The 24,648-nt window shown below is 39.3% G+C and overlaps 1 protein-coding gene across 2 annotated transcripts; it reads right to left on the bottom strand.

The window, feature by feature from the left end:
* Nucleotides 1-9,243: 9,243 nt before the first annotated feature.
* Nucleotides 9,244-23,959, bottom strand: clcn7 (chloride channel 7). Of its 2 annotated transcripts, XM_080044546.1 has the most exons (25): nucleotides 23,756-23,959; nucleotides 22,622-22,699; nucleotides 20,943-21,008; nucleotides 20,412-20,477; nucleotides 20,132-20,264; nucleotides 19,465-19,574; nucleotides 18,915-18,995; nucleotides 18,744-18,806; nucleotides 18,440-18,523; nucleotides 18,248-18,341; nucleotides 17,564-17,628; nucleotides 17,283-17,399; nucleotides 17,135-17,189; nucleotides 16,926-16,986; nucleotides 15,814-15,955; nucleotides 14,939-15,032; nucleotides 14,620-14,792; nucleotides 13,988-14,039; nucleotides 13,653-13,780; nucleotides 12,880-12,965; nucleotides 12,511-12,643; nucleotides 11,849-11,908; nucleotides 11,578-11,754; nucleotides 10,970-11,050; nucleotides 9,244-10,868 (listed from the first exon to the last, which is right to left on the bottom strand). In XM_080044546.1, the coding sequence occupies exons 1-25, from the start codon at nucleotides 23,870-23,872 to the stop codon at nucleotides 10,782-10,784; spliced, it is 2,403 nt and encodes an 800-aa protein (XP_079900672.1). In that variant the 5' UTR covers nucleotides 23,873-23,959; the 3' UTR covers nucleotides 9,244-10,781. The 2 variants fall into 2 exon arrangements, with proteins under 2 accessions (XP_079900672.1, XP_079900673.1); XM_080044547.1 differs by lacking the exon at nucleotides 22,622-22,699.
* Between the last annotated feature and the right edge of the window lie 689 nt (nucleotides 23,960-24,648).

The following is a 24,648-nucleotide window of genomic DNA, read 5'->3' as shown; positions in this document are numbered from 1 at the left end:
CTTCTCCCACTTGACAATCAGACACACTCCCTTTCACACACATTCGTGCACACAAACGCACACACACACACACAGACAAACGCACAACTTGTCAATATATGTGAAACGGCTTCTCTCTGTCTTAGCATTGACACAGACGAGAACAGTTTGAATTCAATTCCTCCGGTCAATTACTCCCAAAATGTTCCCGACTTTAAAGAAGAAATTTAGCATATCAACCATAAGCTGACCCACATTTGCTTTGTCACGGTACAATTGATGTTTTAACTCAAGGCAACAGGCTGACAAAGCAGTGCACGGGGTTTTCATTGGCGTAATGGCCTGGTTTGACAAATGAGGGATGTCAGCTTGTGCGATCGGAAAAGACAATGAAAATTAGCAAGGGCGGAAGTAAGAGCGAGAGAGCAAAACAAAACAAAACAAAACAAAACAGTGAGGCAGAGGAGAGACTGAGCTGAGTCTGTGTCTTGATCCAAACTCAATGTGGTGATAGTTTACGTCAGGGCTCGTACAACGGCACAGAAGGGGTTAAAATTACAGCTCGACAAATATACTGTATACATATATGGATATACGTATATTTGGGTCAATACTGGTCTTTCATTGAATAATAGATTTCCGTCACTGCTGATCGTATGAATGCTTTAGAGTCTGTTCTGTACTGTATATCAGTACAAAAACAACCTCAAGTCATTAACATCTGATCTCAGGGACAGCATGTAATGTCTTTCATTCAAATGGGAGAAATGAAAGATTCATAATATGACATAATATCAGCTCTTAACAGGGTTAAGGGTTTCTCTCAACATGTCTTCCTCCTTTTTGCCCTTGGTGGCATTGTGTCAATTGCATAGTGGGTGTATTTTCCAAGAGGACATGGAAATACACAATTTGGAGCTTTTTCGTTTACACATTTCCGGTATGTGTGCCTGATAAACATCCTGACATCTGCCTCTCACAATAGTGTTAGTTTATTTAGCCAGTAAACTAAACGTTCGACGGAGGCAGAGCCCAGGCAAATGTCTTCAATATATCCAAAGGGGTAAATGAGACCTTCACACGACCCACAGACTGGCCTGACATAACCTGCAGCTCCAGCCTCAGTCATACAGTAGCACAGCTGGAAGTCAGTCACTGTGCTCGCAGCCACAATAGAATAAAATCATGACCAACAGAGACGATCTTTTTAATTAAAAAAAAAACAGAAGTGTGTTTATGTATGAAAAGTATAAGTCATTTGGTTCTCTCCATGAAAAAAAAATCCCCTCAACCTGTCACAACCTTCAGCCTCGTTGCACAAATCCATCATTTTAAAAACGGTAAAGGACAGTAAAAAGTGACTCCATATCTTAGCCTTGCCCCACCAATCACCCCTGTCTGTGTCAGCAGCAGGTCTCTCTGCTGTCTGTCCTGAAGCGAGCCATGCTATCAACCCATTATATTCATTTTACGTTATGGAAATATAAATCAGCCGCAGCAGAAGTGATTCCCGCTGGAGTGAGTGGCATCTATAAAATATGTGCTTGAACAAGGTAGTCATGGGTGGTGTCATGAAGAGTGGTGTCAGTGTATGGAGCCCCCCCCCCCTCACCCCACCCAGGCTTCCACCAAGCAGAGAAATATTTTTTAACCAAAACAGGGAAAACCTGATAAAATGCTCAGCATGAGGCAGCAGCACTAAGGTATTTTCATTATAAATCTATGAAGTCAACAGCTCAACTGAACCTGTCCATCACTCACCTCTTATGGAGAACACAGAGCTTCTGCTTTGACAAAACATATAGCTGGTTATATCAGCAGTTATTAAGACAGACTAAAGATCATCCAATTAGCGATATACTGTATATGTTTCACACAATTAAATATAAATATACGTATGACAATTATTTTATTTTTTGGGGGCATTTTTCAAGCTTTATTAGATAGTACGGAGTTGAAATGGGGAGACAGAGAGAAAGGGGGGATGACCTGCAGTAAAGGTCCACGGGTCGGATTTGAACCCGCGACCAACGAAGGCCGGAGCCAATATAATACACGCTCTATCCACTACGCCACCAGAGCACCATGTATGACAAAATTAAAGGAATAGACTCTCCCTGGCTCAAGAAAAGGCGACAGAAACCGTTCCTGTAACTGCGTGCATTTTTGATGAAGAAATGGGCATAGGTCCAGGTTAGCTTAGATTAAACTCTGGTAGTCAAGGGGAGCCAGTCAAAAGATCAACTTTACAACATACAACACTAAATGCTCCTGAGTGCAAGTTGGGACTTATTTATTTACCACGTTATGTTGCGCTCTATATTTTTTTACACGTTATATCATTTTAGAATCAAATATGCACTCACCGGCCACTTTATTAGGTACAGCGGTTAATTTTCTTGTTAACACATATAACTAATCAGCCAATCACATGTCAGCAACTTAATGCATTTAGGCATGTAGACCTAGACGGGACAACTTATTGAGGTTGAAACTGAGCAACAGAATGGGTAAGAAAGGGGTTTTAAGTGACTTTGAACATGGCAATGTTGAGGGTGCCAGGAGGGCTGGTATGAGTACTTCAGAAACTGCTGATCTACTGGGATTTTCACTATAAAAATATACAGTGAGCGGCATTTGTGTGGACGTAAAATGTCTTGTTGAAGTCAAAGGTCAGTGGAGGATGGGCATACTGGTTTGAGATGATAGAAAGGCACCAGTAACTAAAATAACCACTCGTTACAACCAGGGTATGCAGAATACCATCTCTGAACGCAAAACACGACCAACCTTGAAGCAGATGGGCTACAGCAACAGAAGACCCCACCGGGTGCCACTCCTGTCAACTAAAAACAGGAAAATGAGGCTACAATTCTCACAGGATCCCTAATATTGGACAATAGAAGATTGAAAAATCATGCCTAGTCTGATGAGTCTCGATTTCAGTTGCGACATTGAGATGGCAGGTTCAGAATTTGGCGTAAACAACATGAAAGTATGGATCCATCCTGCCGTGCACCATCAACCATGCCATGTTCAAAGGCACCTAAACCCCGTTTTTTCCCCATTCTGATGCTCGGTTGACTTCAGTACATTGTCTTGACCACGTCTAAATGCCTAAATGCATAAAATTGCTGCCATGTGATTGGCTGATTAGCTTTTTGTTTTTATAAGCCATTGAACAGGTGTACCTAATAAAGTGGCCGGTGAGTGTATACTGGAGAAACCAGTAAGTGCCTGTGACTGCTCTCTATTTCGAGACCTAGCTGGATGAGCGACTTTAGCAAATCTTTGAATTTAAAAAAATGCACGCAGTTACAGGAACGGTTTCTGTTGCATTTTTTTGAGCCGGAGAGTGAGGCAAAAGCCTAAAATAAAACATTTTGAACTATTAATTTAATTTGGCCATACATACAGTATGTTTATGTGGAAGGTGTGAAACACATTTATTGCTTATTAACTGCTTAAAGCATTATTCTGTTATGGTAAAAACTAAATATGGTTATTTTGAAGGATAAACATATCAATGGTTTTCTTTCTAAGTGTCCTGCATGAATTCCTTTCCTGCCTTCACCTCACCTAAAAGTTTAGAAGAGCTGCTCGTCAACTAGTCAAAATGAAATAATGGCGTGGGAAAAAAAACATTAAAAAACTTATTTCTAAAATCTTACAAAACCAAATAAAATACAATTTTCTATTAAACAATGACTTTCCAGGCAGGCTCCTGGGTGCTAGGAGAGCAGACATAGCTTAGTCATCCCTCCTCCTGCTGTTTATTAGATCACAATCCAAAGTTATTTATCACCTCGATAAGGGGGCTGACGACCAGGGGAAAAAACTTTCATACAGTCGCACCTCAAATTGAATTCACGGACTGATATCACATGGATTTGCAAGTGTAATCTGCATTGATTTAGCAAATTATTCCATCAAGCTGTGGGTACATGAGCCTAGGTAATTGCTTTCTCGCACACACACACACACACACACACACACACACACACACACACACACACACACACACACACACACACACACACACACACACACACACACACACACACACACACAAATACAGTATGTAAACTATACACTTGGGGTGTGCATATGAGCAGTGTCTAAATGGTTTTCCGACAGCATATCGGGTGGGGAGCATTTATCTCTGACTGGCGTGGAAAGAATAAAGCGACTCATTTGGAGTCCGTTCAACCATGGCCACCTAGTCGGAGTGAAAATGCCTGTAAAAGAACTAGACGCTTATTCTCTGAGGGAATGAATAATAATTTGATGTAGTCAAAAGTAGTCGCTGGGAAACGATGGATGAATGAATACAAGGGTGTTTTTCAAGCAATGATTCAATTAGAATGGGATCAAACAGGGATGGAAAATCAAGTTTTTTCAGAGGACGCAAGAATGAGCTGGTAGTGAGTACGAATTATATAGCCTATAGTGTTTAACTCAATTTATACCATAGTCTGTGTGAATACTCTATTCTGATTGGCTGGAGTACATTCCATGGGTGTGGATTAACTTCTGATGTATGGACACCTATGGAACTGTTTACATTCTGTCCACTGCGTCGCCGGCTCGCCGCTGATTAAACTGTGTTGATAAGGGATTTGGGATTTATAAAGCCTAAAATATCCTGCCGTGCAATAGCCTCTGGACACCACAGGATGGCGCTCGAGTCGTAACACAAGAGCTGTAGTAACGATAGTAGTACAATAAAGTGGCTAAACTTAATGTCCTCTGGTTAAACGTCAATGGTTATCTCGTTAAAAAGGTGAGTAAGACCCCTGTTTAATTTGAAAAAGGTTTGTAACTGAGTTTACATGTGTTTAGCCACCAAAGACCGGCTTCACTGTCTATCTGGACATAGGCTACTGCTGTCAGTCAGTCACTGCCTCACGTAACTTCAGGCTGTAGCCCGTAATACACATGTTCGCCAGTCACATTCTCCGTGAAATGCGTTATTTATTTTGGGGGAAATGCTTTGTTAGCTCGGTGGAACTGTTGTTAAACATGTTGGGTGATTACATTTACTGTTTGTACAGCGTGCGCAATGTTTTTTGACTTTGTATATTGCTAGCATAACAGTAGCTCTGTGGCTAACAGCTGCCGCAGTCTCCCGTTGCTCGTATTATCCCTGGTCCGACTTCTCAGTACAATTTGAACGCACCGTTAAAGCCAAATTATGTCGTTGCCAGGTCGTATCCTTGGTTGTTCCTATTGACTGGAGTACTGAACTACGTTTTCATTACATAAGAACCTTATGGGTTTGCAATGGGTATTCCAGTTATTATACGGGGTCTCGGGCGTTGCTGTGGAAACAAGTTGTTATTCGTTCGAAACAAATCTAGTTTCGTTCAAAAAAAATCTAATTTGATCGCAAAAAGGCATGAAAATATAACTGATTGGTCTAATTATTATTTTTATTAGTAGGTGACTATGGTATAAGCGGGTTAATGCCCTTCGAGGTGTCCAGGTATCAGGGGTTAATGGACTTCGTGAAGGCAACTGTCCTCCGCTGCGCGTCGGACAGTTCTCGCCTCCACGGTGTCCATTAACTCCTGATACCTGGACACCTCGTCGGGCATTAACCCTTACGTATCAGAGGCAGGAAGGGAGTATTAACGTGATAAACTAAATAGCCACTCAGACAGAAAGTTACACTCAATACAAATACGATATTATTTTGTAGTTATTGGATTGTTTTTCTTTTAGCCCTGCTGCTAGCGGAGCAGTTATAGAGAAATATCTGGAGCCTTTAAGTTTTGAAAACTGCTTCCAACAAACATAAGTAAACAGACAGTACTTTATGATTTTGATGAAGCCAAAAATAAAACAAAACACAACCTCTTCATCTTTCATCCTGCGGAACCACCACACTATAAATATATATATAAATAAATAAATATACTGAAAAATAAATATACTACTGAAATGTATCTTACCACTTCAGGTGAGAAACTCTTCACAGAGCTTGCAGAGGTCTCGTTGTGCAGATTATTTTGTCACACTGACAGACGACTTCCATACGATGTGAGCAGACGACAGGCCCATCCCTCCTCTGGCCTCATATGCCCTTCCAGTAGGCTGAAAAAAAAAAGAAAAAAGATTTGGTTCTTTTTGTTCTACTGCGAGTCTTGAGAACAATCAATACTCATAATAATTCTGTATTCAAAACGAAAATTAAAATAGAGAACATTGAAGCAGGGCTATTTGCATGAGACTAATTGAGCTTTTAACAAGGAAACTGGCTACTCAGTGTACACACATGTAAGCCACCCTACACACACACCCACACACACAGACACACACACACACACACACACACACACACACACACACACACACACACACACACACACACACACACACACACACACACACACACACACACACACACACACACACACACACAACATTTAATATACAAATCCCTGAAACAAAACCAAAGCCTTAAGGGAATTCTTAAAATGTTTTGTTTTTTCAGCATCAGTGCATATTATTTAGTGTTGAATGAAACACTGGTGAAAAAGAGTGCATACTGACAAACATACAAGGCAGCTACAGGGAATTCAAAGGTACTCCATGTTTCACATGTACATGCATTGTAAAGCCATGCCTCTGTCTGTACTGTATATACATATGCACACGGCATGTTATTCATTTGAAATGATCTTTTCCTTTGATGTAGTGTAACATCACTGCAACCCTTTTTTACCCTCGGTATTGTTGTGGTCAAGAATCCTTTGCGTTTATTCTACAAGTGGACATGAAAATATTTATATTTATACAGATTTAGAGTATTTAACATGCATACTTCCGGTATGTGTGCTTGACAAACTAACAGCCTAATACATCTTACACTAACAAGGACATTCCTCCCTAATTATAATCGTAATAATAGTTTTAGTTTATTTGGTCATCGGCATGCATAACAGCATGTCCAGTAGGATACACTTTAAATGCAGACAAAATAAAACATACACTGCTGCAGGAAATTTTTCCGATAATAAATCTATTTATATGATTTTTTTTTATCACATTCATGCAAAAAATACCAAAGATTAAATAGAGTTCACAAACTTCACTGTATTTGGGAAGCCAAAGGGTAAAAGAGTATGTTCATGGCAAAGGCATGAGTGGAGACCATGAACATAGTGTACAAACCTGTGTTCCTAGACTTAATATAGCCTGATTGCTTTGGAATTTGTAATACTTTCCTGCAAGTTTAAGTTTTTAACATTTAGTATTGCTGTTGTGAGCAACCATCTGTTCAACTATCAAAGATCAAGGTCAGCAACAGGGATCAGTGTTTTTAGACTTTGGAGGTAATAAATCTTTTTTTCATTATCTTTGTCCATGTTGGCTCATTTCAAAAGTTTCTTATTGGGAAAAAGGAATTAAGTGCATATACATAGGTTTCATTTAAAGTTCAAATATTGTACTCTTTACTCCACCCCTATGTATTAGCAAGCTTTAGTTACTTATTATGTTCCAGGTTCAAATTATTACTACAAAATATATTCCACATATACATTTTGATTAATTAGTTTTGATTAAACTACATGGTGGTAAAGTAAGAAGTTCAAATTAGCCCAGCTGCTACAAGCTGAAACATCAAAAAGGTGCAAACATTAGTGCTTTAAATATTATAATCCAATCGTATAATTGAGATTGTTCTATAATAAGCTAAATTCTGCTAAATGAGTAGCTTTTTTTAAATTCACATTTTCATTATAATACATTTTCAATGCAGGAAATGTACTTAAAAGTATTTAGTCATTTAGTCTAAATAAAACCACGAGGTGAAAAAAATCCCCTCAACCTGTCACAACCTTAAGCCTTGTTGCACAAATCCATAATTTTAAAAACGGTAAAGGACAGTAAAAAGTGACTCCATATCTTAGCCTTGCCCCACCAATCACCCCTGTCTGTGTCAGCAGCAGGTCTCTCTGCTGTCTGTCCTGAAGCGAGCCATGCTATCAACCCATTATATTCATTTTACGTTATGGAAATATAAATCAGCCGCAGCAGAAGTGATTCCCGCTGGAGTGAGTGGCATCTATAAAATATGGGCTTGAACAAGGTAGTCATGGGTGGTGTCATGAAGAGTGGTGTCAGTGTATGGAGCCCCCCAGGCTTCCACCAAGCAGACACATAGTATTTAACCTAAACAGGAAAAAACAGATAAAATGCTCAGCGTGGGGCAGCTGCACTGAGGTATTATCTCTATAAATCTATAAAGTCAACAGCTCAACTGAACCTGTCAATCACTCACCTGTTCAGGAGAATAACAAAGTCAGTTATGACAAAGGTGTTAACAAAGACTCAACAAAATTCAATCTATACTGTTACTGTATTCAGAAACCCTTTAATTACAATGAGTTGTCAAAATAACCGCCATTCCTCTGTCTTTCGTATGCTTTTTACTAGTTGTGCTGTCTACACACTTTTTCAAACTAAAGCTACAGGAACTGTACAGCCAGCAACCCATTAGCTTAGCTTAGCACAAAGACAAAAAAAACAGCTTGTGTTGCTTTGTCAATTTGTAACAAAATCTGCCAACCAGCTCATCGAAAGTTGTTTGTACTAATTGATCAAACTAACATAACATTCCATAAACACACATAGGCCTATAGACTAAATGTATACAGCACTTATAAAAGCGGATTTACAGAAAGCTTAGCTGCATTTATTTCAAATATCAATTTGAAATGGACTAAGCACAACCATAAGCTTTTATAATATATTTCATTTAAAACAGCTTATTCTTATTTTATTAAGTGTGGAAAGTAAGTCATTTGGCTTGTATGTGTAAGGTCCAATTATCAGGTGTTTTCATGGGGCCTTTTCCTGACATCTAGTGGAGACTGAGAACAGTGATGTAAACTGTGGCTAGGTGCATGTGTGCCTCTGAAAGGATTTATTGTGCTCTTATAGTTCTTCTTTAGTTGGATGTTATTTTGAGTCGAGACAAGTGATCTGTTTCATTCATATTTGCAAGCCTCTGTAATACTAAATATGCTTCTGCTGCTTAAAAAAAATAATAGTTGTAACATACTAATTAAATAATTCTGTATTAACTGTACAAAGTTATTGGTGATACATTTCCTCTGTGGGCTGCAAGGGCATCTGACATTCAATTCCCTCTGTTGTGTGCTGCATAACTAGACGAAAAGGTTTAAATGTCTTCTGGTTAAACAGACACTCATAACAACTGACAAATTTCAACTTTATTAATTCACAAAAGGCTTATCCAGTGGTTATAAAATAGAGAATTGTCCATATTTTAACATCTAGAAATGTACAGCAAAACAAAGACCACAAGAGGAGACAAAAAGGGGGAAAAAAAAGTAAAGAGTGCACAAGGAAAAACAATTAACACTGATAATTGATGAAATGTTAGATGTACAAATCGACAAAATAAAATAGTTATAAAGCATACTATCGGTTCTCCATGTGGTACCCAAACAGAAACAAATTCATTGGTGTGTGGTAAAGAACAGTTTACATTCATATGGAGCTTTAAGAGAGGGAGACTTGTAGGTCTTTTTCAGTAGTAGGTCAAAGTGCAAACTATTGTAGGTGTGAAAAATGATGTTCGTACCTCTGGGTACCAGACCAGTCCACATTTTATTGATAGAAATACAAATATAAATATGCTCAGTAAAGATTACAGAAAGAGAAAAAGGAAGTTTCTGTATTACCATGTCATAACTGAAGTTTCTTTGCTAAAACTGCCTCTGTATAATGCATGTTACAGATACAAAATAAAACGTGATTCAAAATAATCAGGCAGCCACTGACTCACCACTTTCGCTGACCCGTGAAAGTGTACTGAATTGAGGGATATGCGAAAACCTAAACTTTGCCTGACCATGCATGAGCCCAAACCACACACAGTTAAAAAAAACAAGCTACTTTTAACAATAAATAACAGCATCCGCTCAGTGCAAAACTATACAATAATGGAAAAAACTAACCTCGGCATAATCGCTGAACAAGTCCTTAAATAGCTGTTGAGGTTACAGACCAACTCCTGAACGTGAATCACTCAAAACCAGGTGTTCAGAGAAAATCACTTTAAATGTATGGTTTAGTTCAACAATCCATGTCAATTATTTAAAAACGTAATTAATCAGAGTAATAATAACTGATTAATAATGTATCACGGCATTATCATGATAAGGGGAATAACATTTCACTGTTAACATGATTTTGAGGAGGCGGTATAGGACTAAGAACAGCAGCGAGAGTAATGTGCAGATATTTTTGTGAATAAAATGTACCAGCTAACACAGATTAAAAACCAGTTATTCTCACCTTGCTTTCTTTCCACTCATTTCCTGTTAATTATTTACCTTGAAAAAATGTCTTGGGGTAACAATTTTTCTTTTCCTTAATTTCTGTCCATTATTATATTTTTGCACGTAACCCAATGATGCTTCGGAAAAAATGTGACAACAATCACGGAGGTCTTGAACTCAGAGTCCTTTCAAAATAAAGCAACAGAGAAAGATTGGGGTTTTGTCACTCTATTTTAACACCAATAGCAGTTAGATTTATTTTGTTAATGACCCAGGCTTGTAGAAGAGCTTTCCTTTGTGTTGTCATGGTGACCATTTTGGCATCGAAGATTAACAGTGACCTCATTGGACCCGGAGGTGTCCTGCATAATGGGAGGTCGACAGCTAAAGAGGCATCAGGTGGTCATAGTTCATTGGATTTGTGTGTGTGAGTGTGAGTGTGAGTGTGAGTGTGAGTGTGAGTGTGAGTGTGTGTGTGTGTTTGTACTATGTCTTGGTCAACTGAAGTTCCTCCAGTCCGTGTTTACCCTGGTGATATCTGGCCAGGTCTTTCCTGGTCACCAGTCCAACCACCTGTGGAGGGTCACAATCCAAAAATATCAGAACAATATTCATCATCAAAAAAACTAAAACAAAATGACATGCAGGGCTAGACACAGAAGTATGCTCTTTACCCTGTTTGCATCATCCGCTACCACCAGGTGTCTGAGTCCCAGCGCTCTGAACAGCTTAAACACACGTGGCAGAGATGTTTCCTGCAAACAAACCACCTCATTTAAGTTCAGCCTCATACATCCGAAAATACTTTTTTTTTTTTACAAACTTGAAATAACTTCAGCTGCGGAAAAAACAGGAGTAACACTTTACAATAAAAGGTACATTAATTAACTGTTAGTAAATGCTTAATTAAGGCTTAATAAGCATTTACTAAGCATTACCTAACTGTTGATAAATGCTTAGTAAATGCTTAATAAACATAAACTAAGCATTAACTACCTGTTATGCTTAATTTATGCTGAACTAAGCATTTGTTAACAGACCGTTAATAACCAAGCATTAACCCTTACTTAATGCTTAATAGGCATTAACTAGCCATTCACTGACCGTTAATTGCATCAACTTGGCATTAACTAACAGTTAATTAATGTACCCTTATTGTAAAGTGTTACCAAAACAGGAAGTAAAGAGGAAAATAAGACGACATGGAACAGGCCATCTGTGTTTGTAGGTCAATATGTTTGTGTCAGTCTTGTGTGTGTGTGTGTGTGTATGTGTGTGTTACCTGAGGTATGGTGTATGGCGTTGCGTTCATGAACTCTGTGAGGTCCATCATACACTCCCTCTCGTCCTGGGAGACGTGGATGCTCTGGATGGGGGGGAAGCGGGGATAGGCGTCCCTGAAGTCCTTCAGCTGGAGCTTCCTCTGGGTGAGCCGGGACCGGGCCAACTCTACAAACACCTGCAGCAGGGAGCCGAGCAACAACAAACAGTTACTGATACCATTTACGGGGGGGGGGTACTGTCAACATATTTTTTCCTAGCGATTGTGTTACCTTGTGCTTGAGAAGAACAATTAGCTGAGAGCGTAGGATGAGGCCGCAGAGCTTCGGGGGCTGAATGGTAAGAGCAAAAGAAGGTGAGATATTGTAATTTCTGTTCTTGTTTTTGTTTTGTTTTTCTTTCTATGCACAATACATGTATGTATGTGTATCTATCTATGGTTCTTCGGAATCTGATAAATAAAGAGTTGGAAGAAAAAGGTGAGATTAATGAATGAAAAACAGTTTCTATTCGAACTGAAGCTTTCAAATTGAAATCCCTTTCTGCTACAGTATTATCAAGTCTCAAATGTTCCTTGGCATCAATTGCAGTTGTATGTGCTGGTATTTCATTCTTAAAGATGTCTCCCTGAAAAACTTAAGATCGTTCATTCTTAACAAAAACACACTAAAACTTAATTTACTGTTGATGTTTTAGACTGATATCTGTGGTTTTCTATTAATACTGTAAAACCATGTCCTAACAATGACAGGAAATAAGATAATCAATGTTTACCCTTAAGGCCCCAACACACTAGTTTTTAATGCAGCTGGTGGATACATCTTAAGCACGAGTGGATCTAAGGAAGTACTAAAATATGGATAACTGATTTAAATATGTCAGTTTATTGCTCTGCCTACAAAAACTAACGCAATTATAATACAGAAGACATTACCTCATCACTATCAGCAATCTGCACGACAACTGGGAAGCCGTTGTGGTTGGTTGATGTGTCGCTAAGGGTGTCCACGATGGTTCCCACCTTCTCTATCCTGTTCAGACAGGTGACCGGCGAACTCATCACCTCCCTGGATGGGGGGAATAAGTAAAGAAGGAGGTTGAAAATGATGAAGTCCCAGGAAAAGTAATAGAAAAACTACTAGAGTTGCTGCTAAAGATTCAAATTCAAAAATAAAATCTTAAATAATACAAACAAATGTTTTTAAATAACACTGAACACAAAGGATACACTAAAGCCACTCTCTCAGGTCCTAAATGGTCTGAGTGTAATTTAACAATCCTCAACAAACAGAAAAGCCCTCACCTGGCGGTCAGCCAGTGGGAGGTGGCAGGAGCCTCCCAGTGCAGGAAGGGGACACTCTGCAGCTTGATGTGGATATCATACAGACCCTGAAGCAGGAGGAGACGGGTTACAAACGGGTGCCTTATGTCCCAATTCAACACAACACGCCTACCGTATTCAGTATGGACTAAATACTTATATTTAGTCCATACTGAATATCTTTTGTGGTGCACTGTTGTTAGAAGTACAATACAAACAAGCAACACACTTAACAGAGATAAAACAGGGAAAAGATGTGTATTTCTTGTATGGGACATCTAACAGTAACAAACAGGAAATCCTATACATGTCAATCAAACTGAAACATTAAAATGGCATTGATGATTTAACTTTAACACACAAAAGAAGGAAGTAAAATGTATTTGTGAAAGATTTCATTCTTATTTCACCACCACCTGCAATTTATTAATTCATTTAATAAATTCCATTTTAATTTTTGTACAGGTGTAAGTAGCTCCTCTGTTTCTGCTGTGGATTGTATTGTGGGACAATAGTTGATTTCAATAGCAAACTTAAGCATTTTTAGAATACTATTCTCAGAAAATGTATCACTTTTAGTTGTAAATGCATTATTTACTCAAACCCAGTTGAGTGTGAGTTTGTTGGTGTGGATCTGGGATAACTGTCCTGTATTTTTTTCTGTGCTGAAAGGAACAATAATAGGGATTTTTAACACAAGCCAATGAGACACAGGGGGAGGCTGGAACACAGTGCGTCTGCGGCTGTTTACTCACCTCTATAAAGTAATCTCCTACTATCTTGGCTGTCATGAGGACGAGCATGATGGGAAGGCCGTATGTGACATTTCCTGTAGCCTCCACCATGATGACAGTCAAACTCAGAGTCATCCTCACAATACCACCTGTGAGGGCAGAGCAGTCTTACTGGTGCTATACTTTTATCTTAGTGGATGTTTAACAGAATAGATGTACCAATGCATCTATGTGGATTATTTAAAAAAAAAAGTTTAGATGGTGAATGCATGTGTCACTGTGATTGGTCAATATAATTTCTTATTAACAGTTAATGTTAATTAATTTAAAAAACAAAGACGTGTCACATTACTTACCCAACTGAGCTGCTGCTCCAATCAGAGCATATTTACCAGGGTCGGCCCAGATCTACCAAAACACAAACACTTAAAGGTCAAACACTGAGTGAGGACATCTGGAATATTAGCTCAGTTCAAGAGGATAACCTCCACTCAGCAATTTGTTAAGACAATCCACTTTAAATACGTTTTCCCTTTCACTTTTGCATCATAAACATTGAGATGAACACTGATATTTAAATGTATGGTATTAGTTAAAAATGGGAAAAAGACAAAGGAAGGGGCATTTATAGTACTATAGTTAGCTAATTTTACATTTGCATGTTGCCATTCATGTCAATAAACAATTATCTTTTTAATTTGAAAAAGGCTGGCATAATTGTTTGCATTCAAAGGCAGTCAAAATAATGGATTTACAATGTAAAATAGGGCGGGGCCACTTATTATTTCAGACAAAATGAGTTCAAAGTTGCTTTGCTCGGGTCCAACCTATCTCACTGTGCTATCAAATAAAGCATGTAAATGCCCAAAAAATCCATAAGTAAAATTAAATGAGAAACGGATTCTTAAGTTAGTTTTAAGTAAGATAAAGTGGGAACGTTAAAGTGTCGTCTTTTCCTCAAAGCATAAGAATAGGCATACACACTAACCGAGCCACTGTTGGTTATGGATGCCAGCAGTATCCCAAATAATCTTCCCCAGGCTGCTCCGATGAGCAGGGAGGGGATGAAGACTCCTGCAGACACTGACAGGCCGTACGTCCAACACGCCAGGAAGAAGTAAGTCAGAGTGAACAAACCCAGGGTCAAAGGATTGTAGGTTCCTAGAAGAGCAAGAGGAATGAGAGGTGAAGGAGGTTAAGAAAAGGATAAAAGCATTTCCATATTTATTACATTTCCCTCAATTTGGGCCCAGGTACAAATTAAGGGAGGAATAAATGTCTGATGCACGTGTTTTAAACAGCTTTACCTGGCTGGTTGTGGAACAGGCTACGAACACTTCTCTCAGGAGTGTTGAAGAAGGCCGTTGCCATGGAGTTATATTCCCCATCTGCACAGAACAACTTCAAGAGAGAGAGACAGAAAATGATAAACGGAGGGGAAACACAAAGAGCCTTTCTTCCTGTTTGTTTATCCTGCTGAAGCATTTACACACGTTTTTGTAAAGTTTATCACACTTAAATGAAAATATCTTGTAACTTGGATTGATAAATATGCCTAACACTTTTCAGATGCTTACTATCATGCAACTAGTTCCCAAATGACATAGCTCGAAAGGATTTTGTGGATTTGGGTTTACAGGGGCTTTAAGCATACATACTGTCTACAATGTTTATTATTTTAGTTTTGAAAAATCATTAGTTTACATTCTGACCTGTTGCTGGATGAAAATAATCAACGGGATCACAACAGTTATTACAATCCACCCTAAAGGGGATATGAGAATGCATGTGCCAAGTTTCATGGAACTCCACCAAAAGTTTAAAGACATTTCACTTCAAACCAGACTTGTTAAACATTGGATCAAAGTCAGTAGGACTCATCCTGTTTGTATTCTTCTTAGTTCCTTTTGCAATATTGTCCTCATGTCCTGGTAAAGCTTATTGAACGGAAACTGTTCTGCCTGGTTAAAAATAGGAAGCACTATGTTCGATGTGAGAATATCATTTCTTATCTAAATAAGAACTTGTGTCGGTCTCATTTGAAAGTGTGATGATGCATGACTGTGTTTGTGACACCATGGAACTATCTAAATAAAAAAAAGTCAACATGATATTGTATTTCGACTGGTGAGAAAAAAGTGTGTGTGTGTGTGTGCGCGCGTGCGTGCGTGCGTGTGTGTACCTGCAGTGGGTACTCCTCTTTGTGGTCTGGCCCCAGAGGCTGACAGTCATCAGAAAAGTAGATCATGGTGAATGACACGGCTGCCGTCACTAGAGCAACCAACATGGCCTCGATCACTTGCAAACAGGGACGATGAACATATCTGTAACAGAATTTTATTTTCTTAAATCTCACACATGATGACTTCAATCAAACATAGTCTTAAAAAAACGTCTGCCTATTGTCAGCCTCACTCTGGACTTTCCAACGTGACGAGGAAACTGGGTGCAATGAAAACAGCTGGGGTGGAAAACAAAAACACAGCACCTCAGCCAAAACGTTCTGTGCCTTCAGGAAGTGGCAGTCAATCAATGTCAGGAGGAATCTGGTTATTGCTAAAACAAATGTAACACAAATCCAGACTTACACCTCACACTCAGCCCCTGTTTCAGGTGACAGAGCAGTACTGTTCCACACAGGTCCGAAATATAACAAACTGAGAAAATAGTACCACCACATTATATTTATTACTAGTTATGATGACCAAAGTTACACAAATACTATTGGAAACTTCATATATGACCTCCATACAGGAACACATCTGTTTGACTAGTAGACGGTAAAGAGCAAACTTGCCAATAATAATAAAAACATATATTATTGTAATACATATATATAAATATTTAAATGTATCTCATCTAATGCTGTTTTTAATTATTCTGGTCAGTCAGACTGTACATGACATTATCTTGGATTGTAAATAAATAAAAACACTGTTAACTAATAGCTTGTGTGAGTTGTTTTCTTGTTGAAAACATGCCATTATCATTATGCATGCATGACACATCCAGCTCTTCCAGACAAGGAAGCAGAAAGCCCAGGTGGCTTAGCAGAAGTCTCCTCCCAGATCAGTCCTCCACTGATCCTACCTGTTCTCACCACTATTTTTAAACACCTCAAAGACATTTTTTTTATATGGCTCAAGTGTCCTCATCTTACACCCCGCCCTGTCTCTGACAGTCAACAGCGAAACCTACACGCTGCCATGTCTTGTTTTTTCTTGGCACCGTGCACACAGAGTTTAAACCATTGGGTTTATGCTTGTACCCATTTGATCCCTTTGTAAACCCTACCTGATCCTGAAGATGGTGAGCCAGTAATTGAGAATGTTGAACAGAGCTCCCAGCAGTCCCCCTGTACAGGAGAGGGAGGAAAAACATTAACTTTCTCCTGCGCTTTCCTACATTTTGAATTATGTGAAGATAGCTTAATATTCATTGCCTCCGCCCAGATATACTAAAGTCGAATGCACATGTTCCCAAAAACAGAAAATAGGTTTTACCTATAGCTCCCATAACGATGAACAAGGGAATCTCATAGAGGTTATAGGCCACGCTCTGAAAAAGTACAAAATAAAAATGAGTTGTCTTAAACATAAAGCTGGTAAAATACTCATACATAATATAAATAAATATAGACAAGTTTCTCACATCACTTTCGAAGCGTCCAAAGTTGATGAGACCGGGGTTGGAAAGGTCACCGGGATTTTTGTGATATATACTGAGGAAGAAGTTCAGGGTGAAGGTCGAGATCATGGAGGCAAAGAACTGCAGATGAAAAACAAAGAGGATGGGGAGAAAATGAAACAGGAGGAGAGGAGACAAAAAAAACAATGATGTATTTGCCATCCTTATTCGTCAAACATGACAATGTTACACAATCATAATGAATGAGTTTCTGATGGGGATGCACATATGAAAACGTGACATACAATCCTCCATGTAAGCATCTGGTTCCAGAAAGAAGCTCCCTCCTCTAGAGAGAACAGCACGCCGCCTGTCCAACAAGAGAGACAAAATCACAGTCATGAACCACAGCAGCATTTTACTTGTGTACAGGTTTGATGATAAGTGTTGATTCTCTGATGTGCTCATTTGTTTGTTGATTGCCAAGGTTTGCTGATAGCATCACATTGCATTCTCCACACCGTGTGTAACACATAACAGATTTGACACAGTCTGTGAAGCATTTCAACATCGCTGGTGAACAAAAAGCCTCTTTGTGTGTGAGGCAGCTTTAAAGTCTAAAGTATGAGAGTGTGATGGAAAACAAGCAGGGATGATATATATATATAGCCTGGAATTATTTATTATTAAAGCACCTTTTTCAGTACTTACCAGAATGATATAAAAATCATCAGTTGGACAGTTAGCTGATGAGTAAACTTTAACACAGTAAACTTGTGTGATTGCCGTCAATCATATCAATGAAAGAACAGCGTGACCAAACTGCACTTTAGAGGGAGTTTCCTCGCAGGTGACTTTGTCTTTGGTTTGGGCATGTAGCCATACTGTTGAACTGTTGGCTTCGTGTCAGCTTAACAACACAACAATCAAAGTGTGTGCAGATGAATCAACACATCACATGCTCATACTGTGCTTGGCGGTGTTTTTACCGACTGGTGCGCCAAAAGCAGCCGAAACTCCGGCCGCAGCTCCAGCAGACACAAAGTCCCGTTTTTCTGTATCTCTCCGGAAGTACTCAAAGATCTACAAACACACAAGATCGTCAAGATAGACATACGTAGTACATGAGCAGCACAAATCCATGCTTGATTTATAAAACACACAAAGACACACAAGCACACCTTGAAGTCTCTCTTCAAAGAGGTGCTCCTGCCCTGCGAGACTCCTGCAGCGAACACGGCACCAGAGTGAATCATGGGCCCTTCCTGAGGGATTGTGGGTAATCAAGAGGACAGAGGACAGTGAAATGGAGTTCCTGGTTGTTAAATATACAAAGACTTTAATCCACACAACTTTGAATAGAAATGATCTAAAACGATTGTAAAACCCCACGTTACCGTCTATGAATGGATTGAATATAAGTATGCGGTCCATAAATGAGATTTGAATCTGCATTGGGGGCAGTCACTGAGGGTTAATGTTTACCTTTCCAACAGCAAGACCTCCAACCACTGAACAGATAACACCGCACACTTTCACCACCAGTGTCTGCGGAGGGTGAATGTACAATGTGTTAAGGATGTACTACATGTATAAAAAAAGAACAGTGGTTCAAGTACTATTGATTATGGATCTGTGTGTTTAGTGTGCCTGTACCTTGAGTCGTACCACCCTGGGAATCTTGACTCCATTCAAGTAACATTTTATCTGGGGGATTCCACTCCCTGCGGCTATGGGCTGCGTTAAAAAGAAAGAGTAGGTTTATTTTGAATGAAAAGCAGAAAGTGATCATAGAGAAGTTGTGGTGTTTACAGACTCATAGTGAAACAACAATAACTTAGACATATCACATTTTTAAGGCTACAAAAATCCAGAATGAAGCCATTCCTCTGCCATGTCTGCTGACCAGCCAATAAACTGTGGCCTGAATGACAAGAAAAGAGAAGTACCTGCATCCTTACGAATTTCCAGTATTTCGCAGTGTTAGGCTTTAGTCTGGTGCACAGATGCTTTTGCCAGATAAGTTTTCACTTCCACATCAGTTTGAATGGCTTGCAACTAACTGAACAATGCGCTATGATGACATAATTGACATACTTTCAAACTTGAGGAACCCGCAAAAAGAGGAAGACAGTTCTTGTATAGCCAAACTACGGGTCATTATGATAATTCCTCAAGGGTCACACTATTTCTGCTTCATTCTTACCTCAATATATGCAACTATGATGGCCCCCATCATGACAAAGACGCAGTTTATGACGGCCCATAGAATGAGAGAGATCGACAGGCCGCCCACCTCTGTAAACTTCTCTATGTCTGTGAGGGGTCAGAGGTCAAGGAAATACCTAACAGCACAGACGTGAAATCAGTTTGAGTGGCTATTATCAACAAAAAAATCAAGGCCAAGGCTGAAGACTTAATGCCATTTAGATGATTGGCTCATAATAACAGAGGCTAATCCTCACTCTAACAACATAATACAGTACTGACATGACTAACAAAAACACCTAGTGGACCAAACTTTTTTCTTGAAAAGAGCCGGACTGGTTAGAGAAAAAGGATTTTTAGGAATTAAGGTGTACTTTTATTACCAGAGAATTGTATTCTTCATACAATTGCACCCAGAATTATGACAAAATGTATCTGTTATTCAAAAATATTCATAGCTCTGAGCACCGTGGAAAAGTTGTGTCCGTTGGAATGGACAGGAGATCTGAATGGGTAAAAAAAAAAAAAAATACCAAGCAAAAGATGGGAGAGTTCTGAAGTTGTAGGGAAAAACGTAAAATATTTGCAAAACAAATAGACCAGACATGTTGTTCAAGCAAGTTGGTCTGACTAGTTGTAATCTTGTGTAGGGATCTACAGGATACTCTCTTTGATGACTTGGTATTTGATCCCAGCCAGTTCCTCCACCGCGATGTCTATGAAACAGGCGATGAGGCCGGTCAGAAAACCGATGAGACCGCAGACAACCCAGCGGCTGATCTCCAGACAGCGGAAACCCTTAAAAAAAATACAAGACGAGGAAAAACAAAGAAAAAGGGGGAGGAAAACAAGGGGAGGATGAGAAAAAGACAAATAGAAAAAGAAACACATGAAAATCTACACAGTAAATATTATCAAAGGATGACATATGTTCACTCCACTCACCATGTAACTCATCCGCCTCTCCTCCTCCAGAAACAGCTGATTCTCAATGTTATCATAGTCCAGACTCTGGAACAAGAGCGCAAATACCACGAATCAGTCATGGAAGTGAAGGCGATGATGTTTACTTCTATTTCTTGGTATTTTATGATAAACGCAGATCCTGAAAATGTGAGAGACTGTGAGAGACTCTGTGTGTGTGTGTGTGTGTGTGTGTGTGTGTGTGTGTGTGTGTGTGTGTGTGTGTGTGTGTGTGTGTTTCGCTGGATCAATGTCAGCAACTTCATAGCAAACGAGAAATATGTTAATACAAAGGGGATTTTTAATCGGTGGTTGCCAGTTTCCAGCCTACTTAAGAAGATTAGTGCCCTCTTTGTTGCCCTGAAATGCGGTTTGGGTTACATGGCCTAAAAAAAGAGCATTTTCTCTACAAGCGTTACTGATTCATTTTGACTTTAGCAATACCAGGCTTCAGTTTAAAAGTGTCAATCATCTAATAAGCAGCTTTCTGTTTGGTGAGTTTGCTATTTTTACCTCATACTTAAGTGACAGCAGCTTGTCATTATGAGGGATCTCTCTGGGCCGCCCTCTAAGAGAGTCCTGTGAGGGGGGAAAAAAACAGAGAAAATGAAACAGAGGTCACCACACACTAAACTCTGACCCCTCCTGACCTGCTGAATCATGTGAGAGGCTGGTGAGGAGCTGGGAACTATGTTACTCACATCAGGAGGAAACAGACGTTTTAAATACAACAGCAGTGACTCAGCAGCCGTTCACAAGCATTTGAAAGGACATTTTTATAATCTTATAGATGACTGCAAAAGAAGAAGTTGAGGACAGGTTTGATGGACTTTGACACCAACTTCGATACAGGTGTGTTAGGAAAATGCATCGTCTGTAGAAAACACACACACACACACACACACACACCAGTGTTTCCCTCTAGAACATTTAATATACAAATCCCTGAAACAAAACCAAAGCCTTAAGGGAATTCTTCAAAGGTTTCGTTTTTTCAGCATTAATGCATATTATTTAGTGTTGAAGGAAACACTGGTGAAAAAGAGTGCATACTGACAAACATACAAGGCAGCTACAGGGAATTCAAAAGTACTACATTTTTCACATGTACATGCATTGTAAAGCCATGCCTCTGTCACACAGCCGACATTCATATAAAAGAGCAACATTTTCCTTTTTATAGCACACACAACCATCCAGAAAAATCACATGCATGGAATCACGTTCCTATCAGCCATTGAACACAGACCCGGATCTGATGTTTCTGTCACAGAGGGAAACGGATGTGATCTTGTACGCTTCGGTCTTACATGCCTGTAATGCTTTTGACTGTCTGTGGTCTACAGCTTTTGATTATTTTCTTGGTTAATAAAGCGCATCTGAAAAGCTGAATACGCAAAACTCATTTTGTTTACGTTTTGCCATTTGTGGGAGTTTTGAATGGCACATATAAACTTAGTGTAACAGTGCCAAAAGCTACACAAATACAACTTAATTAAACTGGTCTCCAGTAAGTCAAATACACTGACAGTTTGTATGGTTGTTATTATATTATCAGTGACCAGTTTGAAGATCAATCAGTTTGTGAAAAAAACAAAAAAAAAACAGAACGTTATCAAAGACATGGCCTGTATTAATTCATCATTTTGCAATGCGTCACAGTGGAAACCAAGCATTTCCAAACACGTGTTTTTTTATTCAGACTGGATGAGTCAACCTTCAATGTGCAGATTTAGCCGGTCAGAGGGTCATTTCTGTGTATGATTGCCCTCATTTCATCTTAAACCGTAGTATTAAGCCGGGAGCAACTGAGATTTAATCAAATACATGACTGTCTGAACCCTCAGTGCAATCTCAGGCTGCATCTCACAAGTCAGGCCTTCAGGCTCCATGTTTACACAAAATCAGCCTGAACATGAGGCTGAATCACAAAAGAGTCAATGCTAAAAGTCCTCTCCACGCGCTTGATATTGTAATTTGAATACCTTTAAGGCATTACTGATTACTTCTCATTGATTTGGTTGTAGGTCGGCGGGGTTGTATTATTAGTAAGGATGAAGTAACTACACTTCAGGAGTCTAAAAGGGAAATGTGAGGCTAAAGGCCTCGATGAAGTGATGGTCAACAACAGAAGCGACAGACACAGAGGGAGAAAGATTGCGATTAGGTTTTTTGTCGAACCCAGACTTTACCTCATCTGACGTCGTCTCCTCCTCCAAATCCACCGTACTCAGTCTGCCTATCTGAAACTTATTGCCTCCTGCAGACAGCTACAGACAGCAACAGAAATATGTATGTATGTATGTAAATAGAACAGGCTGATGTTAAAACATCACACAGATGTTGTTATCCAGCTAAGAGTAGTATGGGAATCGAACACTGCGTGTGTCACAGAGTCAGATCGACGCAACACTCTTCTGACCAATGAAAACCGCAAATCCCTGCTCAATTATCGACCCAAGAGAAATAAAGTGTATTCAACATTTAGAAATCTAATTATTTATTTATTTGTTTCACAATTTTTCCTTAAAAACTTCTGTAGATTGCTAACCTTTGTTTCTGCTGATGTTTAAAGTAAATATTATTATGAGTATTCCTGGTGGTTGTCTTGGAGGAAAAACGGAAGTTGGATTTTTCCAAGGTGTTTCTATCTTAGTTAGACCCACATGAATTCTATAGAAAGCAGGTGTAGGCCCAGCTAATGCCATTAGAGTTTGATATTGGCTTATATTACAATTCTGTCCTTCGGCATCTTAAAAGCACCCTTGTACAGTTTTAAAATTGTTTCTAGACTTTCACAGTGAGAAATAACTTACATGTCTTCATCATCTAATCAAAAAAAAGGTATGTCTAACATCAGATGAAGTTTTGTTTATAATGATGATGAATCTGTCTCTTATGTTGTCATTAAGCTAAACAGCATTTTTCAGTTTCAAAAAAGATGGTGAATAACAAAACTAACGAGCTACTGGATGGTAAAGCTTCTGTAATCTGATTACTACTCTGGACGAATAGGCCTACATCTAATAACTTGCATCCTGTGGGTGATTTCGCTGATTTAATTATTTCCATGCAGCTACATTCCGCCCCCCATAACAAAGCTTGTTGCTGCATCCAATAATACCCAGCAGCAAACACACCACAACACATGAAAACAACACCCTTCAAATGAACGCTTTGTGGGCGGCAACGCATTCAAGCATTCGGGACCCATGCAGCATTAAACGTAACCCTAAAGTGGTTATTAAAATCACAACACACAGCATCTCCTTAATGCTGCAGGAGTGACAGCTGAGAGGCTAACGTAGCCACCGTGCTAGCTGTACCTGTCTGGAGAGCCGGGGCTGGTCAGCACCGTTCAGCAGGGGCGTCCCCTCCCCGCCGGTCGCCCCAGATTCGTCGGCTCGGCCGGACCACGACACCTTCTTCGTGATGTTGGCCATGGTGGCCTCGGCTACCTCGTCGCCCCTTTGCACTTGTATTGTTAGCTAACTACTGTAACTCTTCCACAGCTCCTCCATGACCATCCCTCTAACTCGTGACGCGCTGTGTAAGGGTCGCGCGCAGGGACAAAAATATCCGTTCGGCGCGGTGGCTGTTGGGATTTGTAGTTTTATTGCATCTGGGTGCAAAACCAAAACCAATTTTTTTAATATTTCAAACACACATTATAAAGCATTCTGGCGACAATCGTAGAGAAGACATACATATACACAATATAAACGTCAACAAAATAATATTTGAATTAAATTGAAAAGATAGGCCTAGATAAATAGGCTAAACATTTCTTAATCACATACAGGAATTGAAAACACAATGAGGAGGACAGACTTTCACAAGTTCAGGGTTTAAATCAATACATTAAGAAACAGTTATAAGATATATCCCAAAAAATATTTACTTTACTGGGGTACTTTCCTCAGTGATGAGAAAAATAGTTATAAGCTAAACAAAGTAGGGCTGACTATGGTTCTCAAGTCGCAGTAATTATAATTTGCTGTATGACATTTACCAATGGGTACCAGCAGGTTGCTCTCTAATGGAGGAGGAAAAAGGCTATTCAAATCATTAATAATAATTTAAAAAGACACTCCATTACAAGTTAAAGTAATTTTTTTAAAGATGCTACTTAAGTACTATTTCAAAAGTAAGCTATCAAGTAAGCTATCATGAGCTACATTTACTATAAGTAACCAACATACAAATATAGTGTAACAAT

Source organism: Ammodytes marinus (assembly GCF_949987685.1).
Source record: "Ammodytes marinus genome assembly, chromosome: 16".
NCBI classification, from domain to species: domain Eukaryota; kingdom Metazoa; phylum Chordata; class Actinopteri; order Uranoscopiformes; family Ammodytidae; genus Ammodytes; species Ammodytes marinus.
Note: the sequence above shows the minus strand (reverse complement) of the source record. Positions and strands in the feature narration are given on the sequence as shown.

Coding starts and splice junctions, on each gene's coding strand:
- clcn7 (XM_080044546.1), bottom strand. CDS start 23,872: ATGGCCAACATCACGAAGAAGGTGTCGTGGTCCGGCCGAGCCGACGAA. Junction 14,793..14,938: donor CCTGTTCCACAACCAGCCAG/GTAAAGCTGTTT, acceptor TTGCTCTTCTAG/GAACCTACAATCCTTTGACC. Junction 13,781..13,987: donor TGGAGCAGCAGCTCAGTTGG/GTAAGTAATGTG, acceptor CTGCCCTCACAG/GTGGTATTGTGAGGATGACT.